Source organism: Echiichthys vipera (assembly GCF_963691815.1).
Source record: "Echiichthys vipera genome assembly, chromosome: 19".
NCBI classification, from domain to species: Eukaryota; Metazoa; Chordata; class Actinopteri; order Perciformes; family Trachinidae; genus Echiichthys; species Echiichthys vipera.
The window spans coordinates 14,029,469-14,046,626 of record NC_139844.1 but is presented as its reverse complement, the minus strand read 5'-3'; the positions used below and the strand labels follow the sequence as shown (position 1 = coordinate 14,046,626).

At 38.6% G+C, this 17,158-nt stretch overlaps 1 protein-coding gene across 1 annotated transcript in view; it reads right to left on the bottom strand.

The window, feature by feature from the left end:
* lama2 (laminin, alpha 2) overlaps positions 1-17,158 on the bottom strand; it is a 191,723-nt gene that overhangs the window by 26,058 nt on the left and 148,507 nt on the right. The window contains exons 41-55 of the mRNA XM_083934459.1: positions 13,641-13,719; positions 13,420-13,551; positions 11,880-11,996; positions 11,384-11,547; positions 10,728-10,866; positions 9,445-9,547; positions 8,934-9,050; positions 8,104-8,286; positions 6,610-6,764; positions 5,791-5,934; positions 2,583-2,716; positions 1,518-1,677; positions 1,304-1,428; positions 935-1,097; positions 274-418 (exon numbers count right to left, since the gene is read on the bottom strand). Of these exons, the coding sequence (XP_083790585.1) occupies positions 274-418; positions 935-1,097; positions 1,304-1,428; positions 1,518-1,677; positions 2,583-2,716; positions 5,791-5,934; positions 6,610-6,764; positions 8,104-8,286; positions 8,934-9,050; positions 9,445-9,547; positions 10,728-10,866; positions 11,384-11,547; positions 11,880-11,996; positions 13,420-13,551; positions 13,641-13,719 (2,060 nt within the window). The remainder of the gene's footprint in view (positions 1-273; positions 419-934; positions 1,098-1,303; positions 1,429-1,517; positions 1,678-2,582; positions 2,717-5,790; positions 5,935-6,609; positions 6,765-8,103; positions 8,287-8,933; positions 9,051-9,444; positions 9,548-10,727; positions 10,867-11,383; positions 11,548-11,879; positions 11,997-13,419; positions 13,552-13,640; positions 13,720-17,158) is intronic.

Sequence of the window (17,158 nt, the reverse complement as noted above, 5' to 3'; positions counted from 1 at the left end):
TTTTTAAAAAACATTTTACTCAAACATTTTGAATGCCACTTGTAATTGTTCATTCATGTCCATAGGTCTTTCTTGAAGAAAAGAGGTGTACTTGATGAGACAACCTGTTTTAACAAAGATAAATATCTTTATATGCATATTTATATGTCATCTACAGTAATATTATCTAAACTAGTATTTTGTTTTGCCTAATTTATTTCAGATTATCAAAACTCATCACCATTTGGCCCAGTTTAGTGTAATATTTTGCTGCTTTGTTGTAGTTGGGCGTACCTTGTTTCTTGTTCCGTGACATGGTGAGGGATTTCCAGTGTCCATCATTGTGGCGGTTAGCTGATATGGCGCTGCCAACTCCAGATCCAAGGTCAAAGATCACCTTCACCTTGCCCTCTGACAGCTCCAGAGACATAAAGTCCTTCTGCATAGAGACAAGAATAGAACGTGCTGTGTGACATTTGAAATCCAATAACAAGTCAATAACAATCTAATAAGTGTTTTTTCCAATAATAGGTTGAGAGATGGATTTATACAATCATCCCAGGGGTTAAAATTCTTTATTAGCCAACAGGCTGAATAAGTTTATAATCAATGGTTTAAATATAAATATGGAAATTAAAACTGGATTTCACATTACAACAGCAACATCTGGGCATTATTTGTATTATTATTATATTAATTATACATCTAATTTTATGCAGTACGGGCACTAAAGCCTCTGTGTGTCTTGATTAATCTTTGACACACTTTTTGTTGTTCTAAAACATGACTTTATTAAACTTAAATGATTCATATTATTACTGATTCTACAACCATCTGAGTAAGGATGGCACCTGTAAAACATTTATGATGCAAAGCAAAGTTTGTTCTGGCCATCAGTCCTGATATTAACCTAATCATTTGGGTTTCATACATTTTCACTTTGATGCATACATACCATATCTTCAGTGGCCAAATACATAAGCAGGGATTCAGAGGAAAATGTGCGGAATTTGAAGGTCATGGAGGAAACATTGGGGTTCCACCTGACGGGTCGTCCCACTGCGGCGTAGCCCTCACCATCCAGCTGAACTGTCCCCTCACCATCTGAACGCTGGGGGCTAATAAACATAGATAAGAAATAGTCCATTTTACTATTGCTTTGTTCCCCATCCAGCTGTCAAAGGAGTTTGAAATGTCAAAAATAAATTGCAAAATAGCAAAGATGATGAAGTGGCCACTTGAATATTAATATATATATATATATATATATATATATATATATATATATATATAAAGAAAACTTTGTGAATAAATGTTGCTATACCTGACAACACATCCTTTACAGTCTCCCTGTCTCTCTCTGTAGTTCCACAGTCCAATAGGTTTACCATCCAAGAAGGTCTCCCCCATGCATCCTGTGAACGTTGTTGTTCTTACTGCATCTGCTTTCTGAAAGAGAGAAAGAGAGAAGGAGAAAAGTAATGAAAAGGACAGGTTTCTTGATCTTGTTACACAGGAGAAAAGAGACGGACAGATACCTTGACAGTGCCGAGTATTCCTCCTACAAACAGGTAGGCGTTCTGGTCGACGTCCAAGATGGTGTAGGCCGTGGGAGAGTTGGCACTGGCTGGGGTCGGCATCATACCAGCCATAGAGCCTTCAAGAGGATATACTGATATGGTGCCATTCAACCCATTACTGGAGACAGAGAGGAGGGAGATAGAAAGAGTGGGTATGGTGTTATTTTGTTTGCCATTTTGTATTTCCTGGAAGACATTTACAATGACTGAAGATGTTGGAGACACTTGGAATCAGTTTTTATGAGCTCTTGGTGATAAAAGATGAATGATAGCAACGCATACTGGAACCAGTTTGTTGCAGTGCAACCTCTAAGCTGTAAATTGAAATAAATCTCCCACCTTGGGGTTTGTTTTCAAAGCAGGAACAGCATCTCTGTGTTCGGGTAGGGGGACATTTTTAAGACATATAGTCTGTGTGAGCTCATTGGAAAATACATTTGGGAAATCTCTTGGATGCTAATACACGGTGCAGGTGGGACATGCAGTATGCGTGGTGTGAATGGTTCTTGTGTTGGATGGTCTGTATACAACTGCATTTTAGCTACTAGATTACTTTTATCTATGTAATGATGGGAGACACTGTCAAGGCAGCAAACTCAGTTTCAAAAAACATGTTTTACACTGCAGCATGAATGAATGTTGGGTTACGTTTGCAGACACCATTGGTGGTTGTTGGTTTGAATAGTTATTTTATACTATGTAAACTACTACATTAAGATGTAAGTGTATGCAAATGCTTTACAATGGATCTCCTTTGTAATGCCACTTTCTAACATTGTAAGTTCAATTGTGGGTGCATGTTATGCATATGTATGCATGTCTGAATATAATGTGACTGCATGAGCAGTGTATCATCACTATGCTCCTCAACATGCTTCCTTTTCCAAGGTGAAACTTAAGATGTGCCTATTATTTGTACTGTTGCGCACATCGGTGTTGGCTTTGAACGTCATTTTGTATAAGAAACACTATATGCGTCAGAGAAACAAAGCCTGTGCATGTATTTGTGTGTGAACTTCTTACCGAGAGGCCTCTATTCTATGCCAGTTCCCATCATGGATGGTGTGATGAGGGTATTCGACCCTTCCCACACCTGAACCCACATCCCAAAGGAAATTCACCTTCCCCTTACGCATCTCTAAGGCGAGGAAATCAACCTGAGAGACAAAGAAGACATATGCTGAATGTACTGTATATAATCTCTTCTTTAAATATGACAATGTGCACCATATGGGTTGTGATAAGTTAATATGTCAATAAGGAAGTTAGGAGAGAAAGGAAGAGGAGAGACATGAATATTCTATTTATGTATGTCTATTTATGTTATTTATGTTATTAACATGCTCTGTACTGTATCCACAACACATAATCTAGTTTTAAACCAGATTACTTTTAAAATGTTATCGTATACACACATGTACAGAATATCTATTATGTCTGGGGTGGGTTTTCTGTGTACATGAATTAAATGCGTACGTCATCAATTTAGTGTTGCACTGCCATGAAGTTAGGGTCTCCCATGAGACTGATTAAATGTCCTGATTTTTAACCCCTAGTGTAAAATCAGGGGAGTTACCCTTTAAATCTGACGGGAAAAATGAGAGGATATTACTCAGCTAATCCAACACTTTGTGAATGTGATAATGGCAGCAGTGTAACTAGAAATTTAACCAACCAAACGTTTCATTTAGTTTTCTCCCGGCCTTTGAGTCTGACATTGATGTGCATTGTGAATGATGACATTGTGATGGGATAGCAGATAAAAAAGGTCAGATTTAGGTTTTTATTCAGGCAAGATATGAAAACTAACCATCAGATTCAACCAGAGGTCGTCTTGCCATCAATGTGAATTCAGTGTGTATCCAAGTAAGCATAGAATAAACTTTAATTGTGTGTAAGGATAGAAGAAAAAATAGAAGAAGAAGGTTTCTTTTTGCTATGATGGTCTGCTAAGTGTGACCTCTGTGATTCCTTCACTCTCGATCAAATGCATTCATGATGAGACACAAAATTTCCTTTTGGGTTTCAGGCTGAAAAATGTGTGATCCCCCGATCTATAGTCGCTACTCTTTTCTTTTTTGTTTGGACATTGTAACCATTTACTCGCAACACTAGCGATTGGTCAAAAAAACACTACGCCGTTTCAGACACAAGTGAGCTAAAGAGCAAGTCTGTTGCATTGACTCCGCCTACCCTCTTTTGTAGAGCAACCTCTGCTGGGTGATGGAAAACATGTCACTAACTGTGTGCTGCTTGTAATTTCCCAGCTGCTGTAATACTGCAAATACAAAGGCTTTCATCAGTGGGCCAAAGGCTCAATCAACATTGTGTTACCTCATTTGGTGGCTGATAATGGATTAACAGACATTTGTTTAAATGCATATCTATCAAGATTATTACTCAAATAAGTCAAACAATGCAATAAAAAAGTGTTTTTGTTGTTTAGAATTGTATAATATTAAGCCTCGCCTTCGCTAAAGAGATGACATAATGGAGGAGTTATGCAACACTGTTGGCGGTGATGCAAAATGATGACGAATAATAAGTCTCCAAAATCTCAATTTATTACCTACTTTAGAGAACCCTATGGAGTATTTATCATGTAGGGAATAGTGAAACAGTGGAGCGACTTCCCACTATGGTCTATTCTGAGGGAACAAAGGCTGAAGTTTTCCCCATCTGTCTCTATAAGTGGATTTTCACAGAATCTTACTGTATTTTGATTAATGGCCGTATTACTTATGTACGAGCCAAAAAATTAATAAGAGAATTTTGAGCATATGCTCTCTCTCATCTGAATGCTCTCTCTGTAGTACACACTCTCTCTCACACAAACAGCATTATTATTCATATAGTATTATGCACAATTACAGATTATTAGGGAGTCACATTTGAAGACACATATGACACACATAACTACACACACATAACTACACACACTTATCTTTCGAGTCTCTCCAGGGAAATGACGATTATTCATTAGCACAGATCAGAGGGCAGCATCGTTATTATTCAACTAGCATTACACACTATTAGTGAAATGGTAGAGATGCACAGATACACACAAACAGAGCATTACTATTCATGCTGAATTCTTATAATTATTAGTGAGAGACACACATACACACACACACACACACACACACACACACATACACACACACACACACAGAAACACACACACACACACACACACACACACACACACACACACACACACACACACACACACAGAAACACACATACACACACACACACACACACACACACACACACACACACACACACACACACACACACACACACACACACACACACACACACACACACACACACACGTTCAAGACTTCCCAGTCAGATGAAGCAAAGCAGTGATTTCTCAGGGGAAATCAGGCTAAAGCAGATCGTAACATAAACTTGTTGTTAATTGCTCCTGCTTCTTAGGACACAGACATACATACACACACACACTCACACACACACACATGCATAAACACATACCCACACATACGCACACTTGGATTATCAGTGGTACCTTAAAACAGCAGTGTGTTATGCTTATAGGGGTGTATATGTCAAGAAGTATTAATTATTCTCGTATTAGACAAATCAGTCTGGGAGTAGGGCTGTAGGCAGTTAAGAGAAGAACGCAAGTGTGTAATTCTCTTTGCATGGTATTTCTGTGTGTTTGTATAGTTATATAGTAACAGAGGCATTTTCAAGTATGATAAATGCTACACAATATACAGCCTCTCAACTTTTTATTAAATATGATTAATGCTTTAATATGAAACATTTAAAAAATGTGAAAGTGACACCTGGACTTTCTCTATTTTGTTGGGCCATTTGTCCCAACAGAGCCATAAAGACAGATGAGTCACCCGAACAAACTTAATGAGTGTTAATATATAACAATGTATTATGGTCATGCAAAAACAATTCTTATTGATACCTTCAGGCGTCTACATACATGACAAATGGCGTTAGCTATATTTGTGAGGACCAACTCCCCTGTCCTATGAGAATGGTTTTTATATTTTGGCCAGATGTAATAAAAAAAGCTGATTTGCTTGTTTGTTTAAGATTATGGTCAAACTTCTAGTCATATTACTGCTCCAGTCAATTGAAAAGGCAAGGTGTATGTACTACTGTAGTTTTGACAGTGATATATTCCTTTATGAACAAAATTGTGTATTGGTGCTGTATATGCTCATGTAAATTGTATACTTACATATTTCGCTGACCCCAGGTAGAAGAGCAGGTTATCAGGTGTGGTGGTTCTAACATGAAGGATGATGGTGTTGTACCTTCCTTTCCGGATGTCGGGTCGGTAACTGCGGAGACAATCACCACCTGATGCCACTGATACTTTGATCTGTAAAAAGGAGAAAATGAAGAGGTACCCACAGAAAGAAATTTGCATCATAGCTTTCAACTTGTATTTTAGTTACTGTTGTTGTTAGTGAAACAAAAACTGGTTAAAGTAAGTCTGGTGTCTGAAGTTTTTCATACTGTACCAATTTCATGGCTTTAAAAAAACAATTGGGCCAGCATCTTTCTAATGTTGATGGATTTTACAACCATTGACAATGTTGCCAAAACTGACTTTTCAAATTTTAAGACAGAATAGATTTTATTTTTAATATTTGTTACAAAATGTACCAAAAATCCCAATTGACTAGCTTAACGATAGACCAGAAACACCTGTGTTTTGTGAGGTAAAATGACTGTTTTCGTCAGTGGAGTCTGGTGCCTTTGACCAGAACACAGCCTCAATCTCCCAGCGTTGACTTAAACTGTTTGATGGCAAGGTAAAGAGGTAAAAATATTCTAAATAAAGTGTATACTGCAACTACTACTTAGTTATTTTTAGGTGACCAAAATATGTTTCAGCTGCTGCCCCTGTTCACAGCAGTAGCTGCATTTTCGGGACTCTACTGTGTAGTAAGTACCTAATACAAACCCACTTAAAAAATCTAAAACCATTCCTTTAAGTATGATTGTGCGTGATACGAGTAGTGTCGGATATGCCAGTGTGTTGACAACTTACTGAGTTAGCTTGTTTCCTGGCTTGGGTGATCAGTTCCTTGATTTGTGAGATGTTGCGCCTCAAATTGTCCTGCAGCTTTTTGATTGGCTGCAGCTTCTCTAACAGCCTGTCAGCTTCATCCTCTAAATCCTTCACTTTAGCTCCTGCAGCATGGACTGTCGAGCAAGAGAGAGAAAGTACAGAAGTGATACAGAAAGGTACAGCAGTCGTTATCATCAACACTTTACAGTGTATTAAAGCTGAGAGAGTGTGGAGAGCTAGCATGTAAAGGGTGAGAAAATGATGAAAAATGATGGCAGCTGAGGAATTCACGGATATTACTCAATGAAGGAGGAGAAAAATGTAGGAAGAGCGAGAAAGATGGAGTAGCCAGCGAGAGCCGAACAATTAGTGTAGCTCAGCATTGAAAGACAACCTTTTTTTTTAAAAACACTTTTTACTATTATATATTGCAAAGGCTTGAAACTCAAAAAGGCGAGAGATAAAAAGGGTAAGATAGAAATATAAAGAGTTCCATGCTTTGCAGTGTGCAGAGCTGTCATGCTCGAGCAGAGCAGAACGGAACGAGGCATTAATAGAAGCAACTACTGTTTACTGTGTAGCTATTAAAGATGGTCATAAAGCTAATGAGTGGTGCTCCAATACTGTTGTAGAAACAGATCATTTTGACATTGATTCGGTCCAAAACGCCACATTAACACAATACTGTTGATGATAGCGTTGACTGAAAATGTCCTGACAATTTCTATGAAGCCAAAAAATGCCTAGAAATTTGTACTGCTGACTCTCATCATTATTTAGTTATTACAACATGGTATTGGTGCACCACTTATAATACTAAGAACTTTTACTAAGGGAATTGAAATATACATACTGATGGCTGTGGGGATTGAAAAAAAGAGAGACAGAGAGAACAAATATCAGGTTTCAATTAAATTTATCAATTCATGTGTCTCTAAAACAATAACTTCATATCTTCAATAAGTAGAAACTTTAAATAAAACAGGCATGATTTTAGCATTTCTTTCAATTCTTACGGAGTTCCAAGATTTTGTTTTTAAGGAGGTAAAACACAAAAGTAAGTAAGTGAAGGAAAACTTAAATAAACCAGTGTTTTCAAATCAAAGCCGTTGAACAAAATATTGTCAGAGAGCAGTAGAAGTTCTTAGAAACTTTTTCTTCAGCATAAATATTCAATTAGCTAATCAACATCAGCCAGTCTTCATCAGTGCTAAACTAGCTCATAAATCTTTACTCTAATAGGAGGTAAAAATACAAAATTAAGTAAGTAAAGGATGGATTTGAAATACAGTTCGTAAATAAACCAATGTTGTCACACAAATAGCAAAATATTTACAGTGCTAAAGAAGCTAACAAAATGTTAACTGAAACATCTAAAAATGTAAAAAATAAAGATTTTCCTGCTGCTTTTAATTATTACTACTATTACTTGACCATGTTACTATGTAACGAGCCAATAGTGAAGAACCTTACTGTTTTTCTCCGGGTCCTGGATCACCTGATTGGCTGCATTGACAGTGTCCTCCAGCTCGCTATAGTTCCTCTGTATGCCATGGAGTTGTAGGTTCAAATCCCCAAGACGCTCCAGGACGTCTATAGCCGTGGCGTTAGCATCTGCTGCTACAGCCTTTGTGACTGCTAGCTTAGCTGCTGTGTCTGTCAAAGAATATTTTATACTTTATGGTAAGTATGATATATACCGTATCTTCTGTTGCACATTTAATCTTATGCTAGATAATTTTGCAATAGTATATCATTTGCTACGCATGATAAAGAATAGAGACCCTCCGGTTGTGTGCTGCACGTGTGAAAAAGAAACTCTGGACTATCTCTGGACCTGATTCTCCTGACATTCACAAGTGAAAAAAGCTAACATCAGCCCTAACCTGACATCTGACTTTTTGGTTGGTAACTTTTTTGGTTACCATGTCGGGTTAATCCTGTGAAAATCAGACTGAACTTAGTTTCCAGCAGTCTGACCGTGACATGTTACGGTACTGTGTTATCTCACTCACAGGGATTTGACTTGGAATGAAATAAATTGTGTTAACCTCTAGGTCATCCCATTTACAACAGGTAGTAACTGCATAATCCAAAAGCAAGCATGTGCATCACTGCAGTTCAACAATGTCGCCATCCCTGCAGTGCATTTCTGTGTGTCTGTGAGTACTGACGTGTGTCAAGTTGAGTTTACCAGGGTAAGTGACCTCTCTCAGCACAGTGATATTGATCCACTCTCTCTTTATCTCACTCCACACACACACACACACACACACACAAATTGTGTATTTGTGCAGCCATACCATTGGGGATCGCGTTGAGTGTTGCCATGGTTCCGTTGACAGCTTTCAGCAGGTCTTTGGTTTTGTCTCTGGCTGCTTTAACTCTGCCCTTCAGCCCAGCCACACCATCTGCATTCTCTGCACACACACAGTGGTGATGATGATGGTTTAATTTACAGCCAAGGTAGCCTTGTGATAAACACACATCCCTAACCACCTTAATGGAAAGAGTGACTGACAGTAAGTCATAGAGAGGATCATGAAGAGTGACAGTGATAGCAGTTAAACTGTTTCAAACTGGTGTATATTGTGTTTATGATATTACTTTAATCCATTTGTAGACTGAAGCTCCTTGTACAACAATTAGTAGCCAACCTACTATATAGACCTACACTGCTTATAATATCCAACACATTCAATATACAGGTATAGTATGTTCTGTATGCAAAATGTTGGACACACGCACGCACACACGCACACAAACACACACACACACACACACACACACACACACACACACACTCATGGTTACCTTTGACATCATTTTGAAGTTGTTTAGCTTGGTTGAGCAGTCTGTGGCTCTTCTGAAGGGCACCTTGCGCTGCTTCCTTTACTGGGACCTCTGGATCTAAAGCCTACACACACACACACACACACACGCACGCACGCACGCACGCACGCACGCACGCACGCACGCACGCACGCACGCACGCACGCACGCACGCACGCACGCACACACACACACACACACACACAGAAAAAGCAACAGTGCAAGTTACAGATAACTTAACATGATTTCACTAAAAATGCTTCAGATCCCACACATGAATTAAAATGTGAGTTTCGTCACACATAAAAAGGTGCAGTAATCTGCATACTACCTTTATGTAAGATCAAAGCACCACTACTTTGCATTGCTAAATGATATTCTAAGAAACACAGCAGCCTTAACTTCTTATCACATTAATTCTACACCTTCAACCCCTTCTTTCTTTGTTACTTTGCCTCCTTCCCCTGTCTTTTTAACCTTTTCTTCCTCAGCCATTTACATCTTTCTTGCCAAAGGGGGGTAGAGGTGGAGAAAAAATGCAAACAAGGGGGGTGAGTTGAAAGTAAAAGGGTAAAATGTAGGCAGAAAAAAGGACGATAAATGTACTGGCAAACAGGATTTAAAATAAAACAAGAATAGATAGGAAAATAAACTGTTATACAATAAAGGGGAAAAGAAAATCAATGACGGGGAATGAAACCAAGACCAAAAAAAAGCACAAGAACAAGAACGTGAAAAAAGAAGGGAAGCAGAAAAATATGGAAATACATTCTGAAAAACGAAGAAGAAAAGAAGAAGGAAGATTTCAGGTGTGTGCTGTCATGATCATGAAAGAGGAAGAGAGAGAAAAAGAGAAGGAAGAAGAGGGACAGAGAAGTGCTTTGATCTCTCAGCCATGACTAATAGAGAGCCCAAGCTTACATTACTGTTACTGCATGCAACGCACACACACACACACACACACACACACACACACACACACACGCACACGCACACGCACACGCACGCACGCACGCACACGCACGCACACACACTTTTTACAATCCTGCATTGAAGAAAGTATTGTAAAACATGGAAAGTGAGACTAATGGGGAACAGGATGCTTTTCTCATACTAAATTGATAACATAGGAAAAATAATGTCACATATCTGTAAACTTTTAAGGAAACAGCTGTAATGAAATAAAGTAAGAAATTACTGTTTTGAGTTTAGTCAATAGGTGTGTGCACATGTTTCTGGGGGTGATGGTAAACGTGTCCACTTACCAGAGCCAGTGCCTCACTTGCCCTCTGTTTGGCTGCCTTCGCCTCTTTCTCCGCTGCATCAACATTTGCTTTAATGTTGCTATAGGCCTTAAAGGCAGCTGTTGCATTGAAGGAGAGATTTTTAGCTTCAGCTAAAATACTGTGATGAGACAGTAGGAAAAAAGAGAGAAACTAATGTCAATTTGTTATTTGCAGTTTGATGTGTGTTGTGTTATACACACATTTTCTTTACATTTTGAAAACCAAAATGCAGAACACTCCTGAGACAAACATTTACATCATAATAACCTCATTTATTCTATTGAACTCAGAAATATGTTTGTACTTTTCTCAAATTTCTGCAGTGACAACTCTTCCACAAATACAAATTTTTTGTCATTTAAAATTTTATTATTTTGTCTTTGTCCATTGCACATTAATCAGTTGTCCAAAATACTAAAAGTAATCAATTAAGTAAACAGACATGAAAGAGAAAAAAAGCAAATTATCTCAGTTGAGAAACTGCAACCGTAGTATAACTTATGTATGATTACCAAATTTATAATGAATTCATTGTCTGTAATCATCTACTAGTTTCAGCTATCATCTATCTAGACCGCATATGCTTTACCTAGGTGTGAACATATACAAATGTGTGGTAACGTGTTTATATTTACCCATCCAAAATGGCAGCAGATTCATTCAGCTGCTTGGCGTGTTCTTCTGCATCGTGCACGTGATTAGCCAGGCTGCCGTCCCTTAAACCATTGGTGAGGTGACTCACTTTATCATCCAGCTGGTCATGAAGAGGAACCAGCTCTCTTCCCATCTCCTCCAAGTCCTACAGACAGAAAACAGAGGCGCTGCTCACTTTGCTTGAAAATAGACTCATTTGAAATGGTTTCCCTTGTTTGTATTTACTGCTATCATATTGCAATATCAATGGTAATGGCCTTGCTAATTGTTTTCGGTAGTTATTATGTATTTCATGCCATTAAAATAATTTTTATTAAAACAAGGGTACAAACAGATAGGGCAAAGAGGCAAAGTCAAAACATAAAGACATTATTCTACTCCTACAAACTCCTCTTTCCTGATGCCAGGAAACACAAAGTTGACTTCACGCAGAATATTCATCAGTAGATGAAGGTTTTAAAGAGTTGACTAAGGTACCTCTATCTCCTTGTTGACATTGTCAGAAAGCTGGTTTGCTTCACCCAGTAAACGCTCTCCTTCTCCAAGGACCTTCTGTGCTTCCTGTTTCACCCCGCTCACTGCATTGCGCTTCCTCTGCAAAAAAATAAACCCGGATCAATAGCGGTGCAAGTTTTTGATGCTGCAACTAATGCAAAAGTTATTTTCATCCAAGCAATATCACAGCAGAGGGATTAGTGTGATACTGTCTATGATCAAGGCTGTGATTCCGTAATTGTCAATGATAACCTGCTCCAAACTATCGTTATTATATCTGCCTTTAAAAATTCACTATTGGTCTACGGGGGCAGATTTAGGTTGGCATAGGCCCCTAGGATAACTTCCTCATAATGTTTTACCAGAAAAAAAGTTATTAAGTGGCATGATTGCCTCGAATATTACATTTCACACACACACACACACACACACACACACACACACACACACACACACACACACACACACACACACACACATTTGTGTGCTCTAGCTTAAACACACATTACATTCACAGTATTCACTCTGCAAGCTGGTAAAACCTTTTAGATTTCTAAATCAATAGGTACAGAATCTGCAGTGCTATAGAGCTCCCTGTCTGGGAGGAGATTAGGGTGTCCGACTAGGGCCGAGAGAAGCACACGGCTAATACACCTGTGACACATTTAGTGTGTCACAGGTGTATTAGGTGGATAGACTTTTTCCAAAAGATGTAAACATAAACATTCTAAATGTGTCCAAGTTTATTTACTAATGCTGTGATGTATGTGAATGACATCAACTGACAGGAAGTTTACAAGGACCAAGGCTGTTGCCTAGCAGTGGAATTCCATTAGAAATGTCTATAGACCTTGTTAACTTCCTGTCAGTTGATGTCATTGACATTCAATGCAACATATATGGAATATTTTTGTTTACATCTTTGAAACGCTCCATAGTGTATGTAGTCCACTTTCTTCGATGCATAAAGCTTGTCTTTGTAGGGAGGAAAGACTCAGGGACAGGGAGAAACATACATAAAGAAAGATAAAGACTAAAGCATGTACTGCATCATGTGTGTTGGATCACTGCAGAATGCTTCCTCTAGGTCGGACATGTGTCTTTGCTTGGTAAGTGCTGCCTGTGAGCCTTGATGATGATGATGATGATGATGATGAATCATCAGCAACAGGAAAATAAGTAGTGAGATGAATAGATGGTTAGATGCTCCACACTTTATGATTCTTTTAAGCACTTTATCATTTAAGGAGACCAACCCCAAAATTTTAGACTCTCTTATGTGTAAAATTTCAGTCAGCCAAATAACATGGATGAAATAAACCTAACAATGCAGAGTGTATATACTGTATATAGCCTTTTGTTAAAAATCACCTTTATTCTTTTGCTTGTTGATTGAGTGATTAAAACTGTGGCCATGGGTAAAGAAACGATCTAGCATTCAAGAACATTCTGACTGTGTTTGTTTGTTTGTAACGTGTGTTGCCGTGTATGTAGTTGTGTATGAGCTTGTGCGTATTTGTACCTCCAGGGCGGTGAGGTTCGCTTGGTTTTGTTCGGCCAGTGAGCCGGCCTGCCTCGTCTTTCCCTGGGCCGAGTGAAGTAGATCCTGGGCCTCCTGCAGCTTCCCCTCATGGTCTGAGAGCTTCTCTTTTATCTGAGGAAGCAGATAGGGATGCATTAAGGTAATGTCATTAATTTAGCAACATCTAACACAAAAGAGTAAAGATTAGCAGTTATAATTACCTCTGCTTTCAGGTCTTCTGTGGCCTGATGGGGGTCGCCAAATAATCTCTTCACTTTCTGATACAACTCCTCTGCTAGGCTGGAAGGAGGAGAGGAAGGGAGAATATTTACATTTATAGTTTGGTCATTCAACACAAACTTACTGTACAAAAGTGAACCAGTGGAAAAAGTTTGTATATGTGAATGCAACAATTCACCGGAGAGTAGAGGAGAGTTAATTGCTATGCCTAACATCGCCTCTGCTAGTACAAAGACAATAATCACTCCATATAAAGGAATTTTGAAATGCTGGAATGAAATTGCCCATTTTCTTCTATTGATGCCTCAGGCTAAGTGGGATTACATTGTTGCAGTGTGAAACATTTAAAATACCGTCGCACTAATGTATGCATGTTTGAATATGACTGGGTGGACAGTTGAAGCAACATGTGCTAATGTACACCGCAGCATGCCGTGCTTTATTAATGAGAGCAACAGATAAAAGTTTGCCGAGTGGCCACTAGAGGCAGATTTAATAATAGAGCAATTTGTTATCACAGCATAATTAAACCTATTTAAGGCCTGGTAAAAAACAATATATATATATTATAGTCAGTGTGTTTAGGTCATATCTCCATGACAACACTACAGGGGTGAATGTTTTTGTACCAGGCTAGTTTTTATATTATTGGAGGTGAAAGTTTATGAATAATTAGGGTAGTGACAATAATAATTTTCCCTCTTAGGAAAGAAAGCGTTCAGGGGATTGGTGTAGCGTGCAGCAAAGGAATAAGCAGGCTGTGTTAAGTTAGAACCATCAGAAGTGCTTGTCAGATGGTCGAACAGCTTGTAACTTTCTGAAAATGACAACCCAATATTCACTCCCACCTCATGCAGTGATTGGCCAGCTGTGTTGAGGTGACAAAGTTCTGAGGGTGTGAGCCAACCTTTTTCATTCTTGTCGCTGAAAATGGGCGCCGTTATCCCCATATTATTACATCTCCCCCCTGTCTCTGACGACTTTATACGCCAACCTCAGGCGTGGCATGTCGTATAAACTAGAAAAATTGAAGGATGGATGGATATATGCTGCTAATGAAAAGGGAATGTGATGTGAATGTAGCGCCAGTGGCAACACTTTTGGTGGACCTACACTGACGGTGCAGAATTGCCCCATTTGATTACATTGCAGCTTGGTTCACAGCAGCCAGGTTGGGGTGCTCACGCTCTACACTGGACTAATTTCAAAAAAGTTATTGCCATGAGTCACTTGCACAGAAATACATGGGGAAATAGGTTCAAAATTCCCTTTAATTAAGACGACAAGGTTTTAGTGTCCTCCAGTTGACATCATTCAGAGGACAGTTTCACACGGTTTTTGGGATACATGCAAGGTATGATGAAACTTTAATGAGCCCTGTGGGGAATCGCATGAAGAAAACAGAATATAACTAAGTAAAAACACATTGGAGGGGTGTTTAACTATTACCCATCTGACTATTACAACATTAAAATATACATAGCAAGGCAGTATATGAATGAAATTTGCAGCATGTACACAAGGTTTTTAGGCCAACGGCATACTGAAAATACATAAAATATGACAAAATAAAAACTAATATAACTGTGCCAGCATTGTTCATTTTGCTGAAGCATCCCTTCAACATTTTTTTGATGCTTGTGTTTTTCTCTGCTGCTCTGGTTGAAATCTCCCCTCAGGGTTCAGTCAAACAATCAACAGCAGACTGACAGACAAGTCATTCCGTGGCAGTGGCAATTTCTCTTCGTCCATCTTATTCTCTCCCACTACAACTCTCTGTCCATCTGTCAGTAAACCCATCCGCGTGACTTTCCTTCTCACTACGCATCATTTGTATGCTTCTCTCTGTTTCTACCCCTACAGCGATACAGTGCTTTTAATTAACTCATCGACCTCGTCAACATATACTGCAGAAAGAGACCGACAGCAAGAGGGGGAGAAAGAAGGGAGTAGATTAGCAATTCCATCCAAGAGACAGAAAGTGAGAGGGAAAACTGTGAGGAACACTTTGCTAAAATATCAGCAGAAAGGCGGGACTTTAGGATATGAAGGTGTTCACTCCTGATGTCACCTATGTCAACAAAAATAAAGAAATCAAATAAAATGAAATGAAAGGCCTAGAGGTTTTGCATGATTTAATCCCTTAATCCCTTGTTCTACAACTCATGAGTGCTCTACATCGCAGCCAGTCAATTTTGAGAACAACGCTGTGTGTTGTTGCTGAATTGAGCTTTTATCCTCTCTATCTGTATCATTCATGTCTCATCAATATATGTTACTAATTCAACTTCATATTTACCACTGCAATTGTTATTGTCATTGTCATTTTGTCACCTTGGCTGTGCCTGTTTCTTGCTGTTCTGTTGTGTTAACTGCCATAACATGTAAGTCATATTTACATTACTTTAACTATTATTATAGTTACTGTTACTTTTGTGGTTGCTTGCATCTCTGTGTGTCCGTTAGTCTGTCTGTCTTTGTCTCTCTCTGTCCATCTGTCTGTCTTTTCTCTCTTTCTCTCTCCTTTTCTTCCTCCCCAACCAATCAAGAAAGATGGCTGTCCTCCACAGAGCTGGGTCTGTCCAACGTTCCTGCCTGTTATAGGGAAGGTTTTCGGTGCCACTGGGTACAATTCGCCCCGGTACTCACCAAATTGTTGGGTCTATGTAAATTATAAATAAGTCATAGAGTGTGGTCTATACCTACTCTGTAAAGTGTCCTGAAATAACTTTTGTTATGATTTGGCACTGTAAATAAAAATCAAACGGAAATTGAATTGAATTATTTTCCACCACTTGACGCTTCCACTGAGTTCCATTCAGCTTCTTTATGATCTAAAAAACAATTACTCTAACAGAAACAAGTTTCAAAGTCTTGAAACTTCTATAACAGTAAAAATCAAGTCTGCATACATTTTTGTCAAAGATACGATGTGAGGTAACAGTGCAAACTTGTTATATAATTCTGCACTCAAATAGCTCCAAAAGGTAGTGATAGTGTTACTGAAAAAACATAACGCAGGGGTGATTGTTATATTGCACATGCCAAGTTTTACAAGTGTGCTGCCTAAATTTCATGATGGAAATAAATCATCAGAAATGATTGGTTGCATGGAACAATAGGAACACTACATTCAGATATCTAAAAATGTGGAATATGCATTTAAGAAAAACGAATTGTATTAATACAGCTAGCATGTTGCCATTTTTAGTTTCTTCAAGTTTGTCATTTTTGCTAGTGTTAAAAAATGCGTATGAGTATACGGATTATTATTTTTTTTTACATAATGATTTGATATGATTTGTTTTTGCTTATTTGCTCTCTCGCTCTCTCTCTCTCTGCCTAGTGGAGAAACTCCTAGAACAACAGGCAAGAAGATGGAAAAGTGGAGTTGAATCCCAACAGGGACAAAGGCAATCTAAGGCGCACAAGGTGAATGTATTAGCATACAGGTATGAGTGAAAACATCAAAATAAAATAGAAAAAACTTCTCCAAACA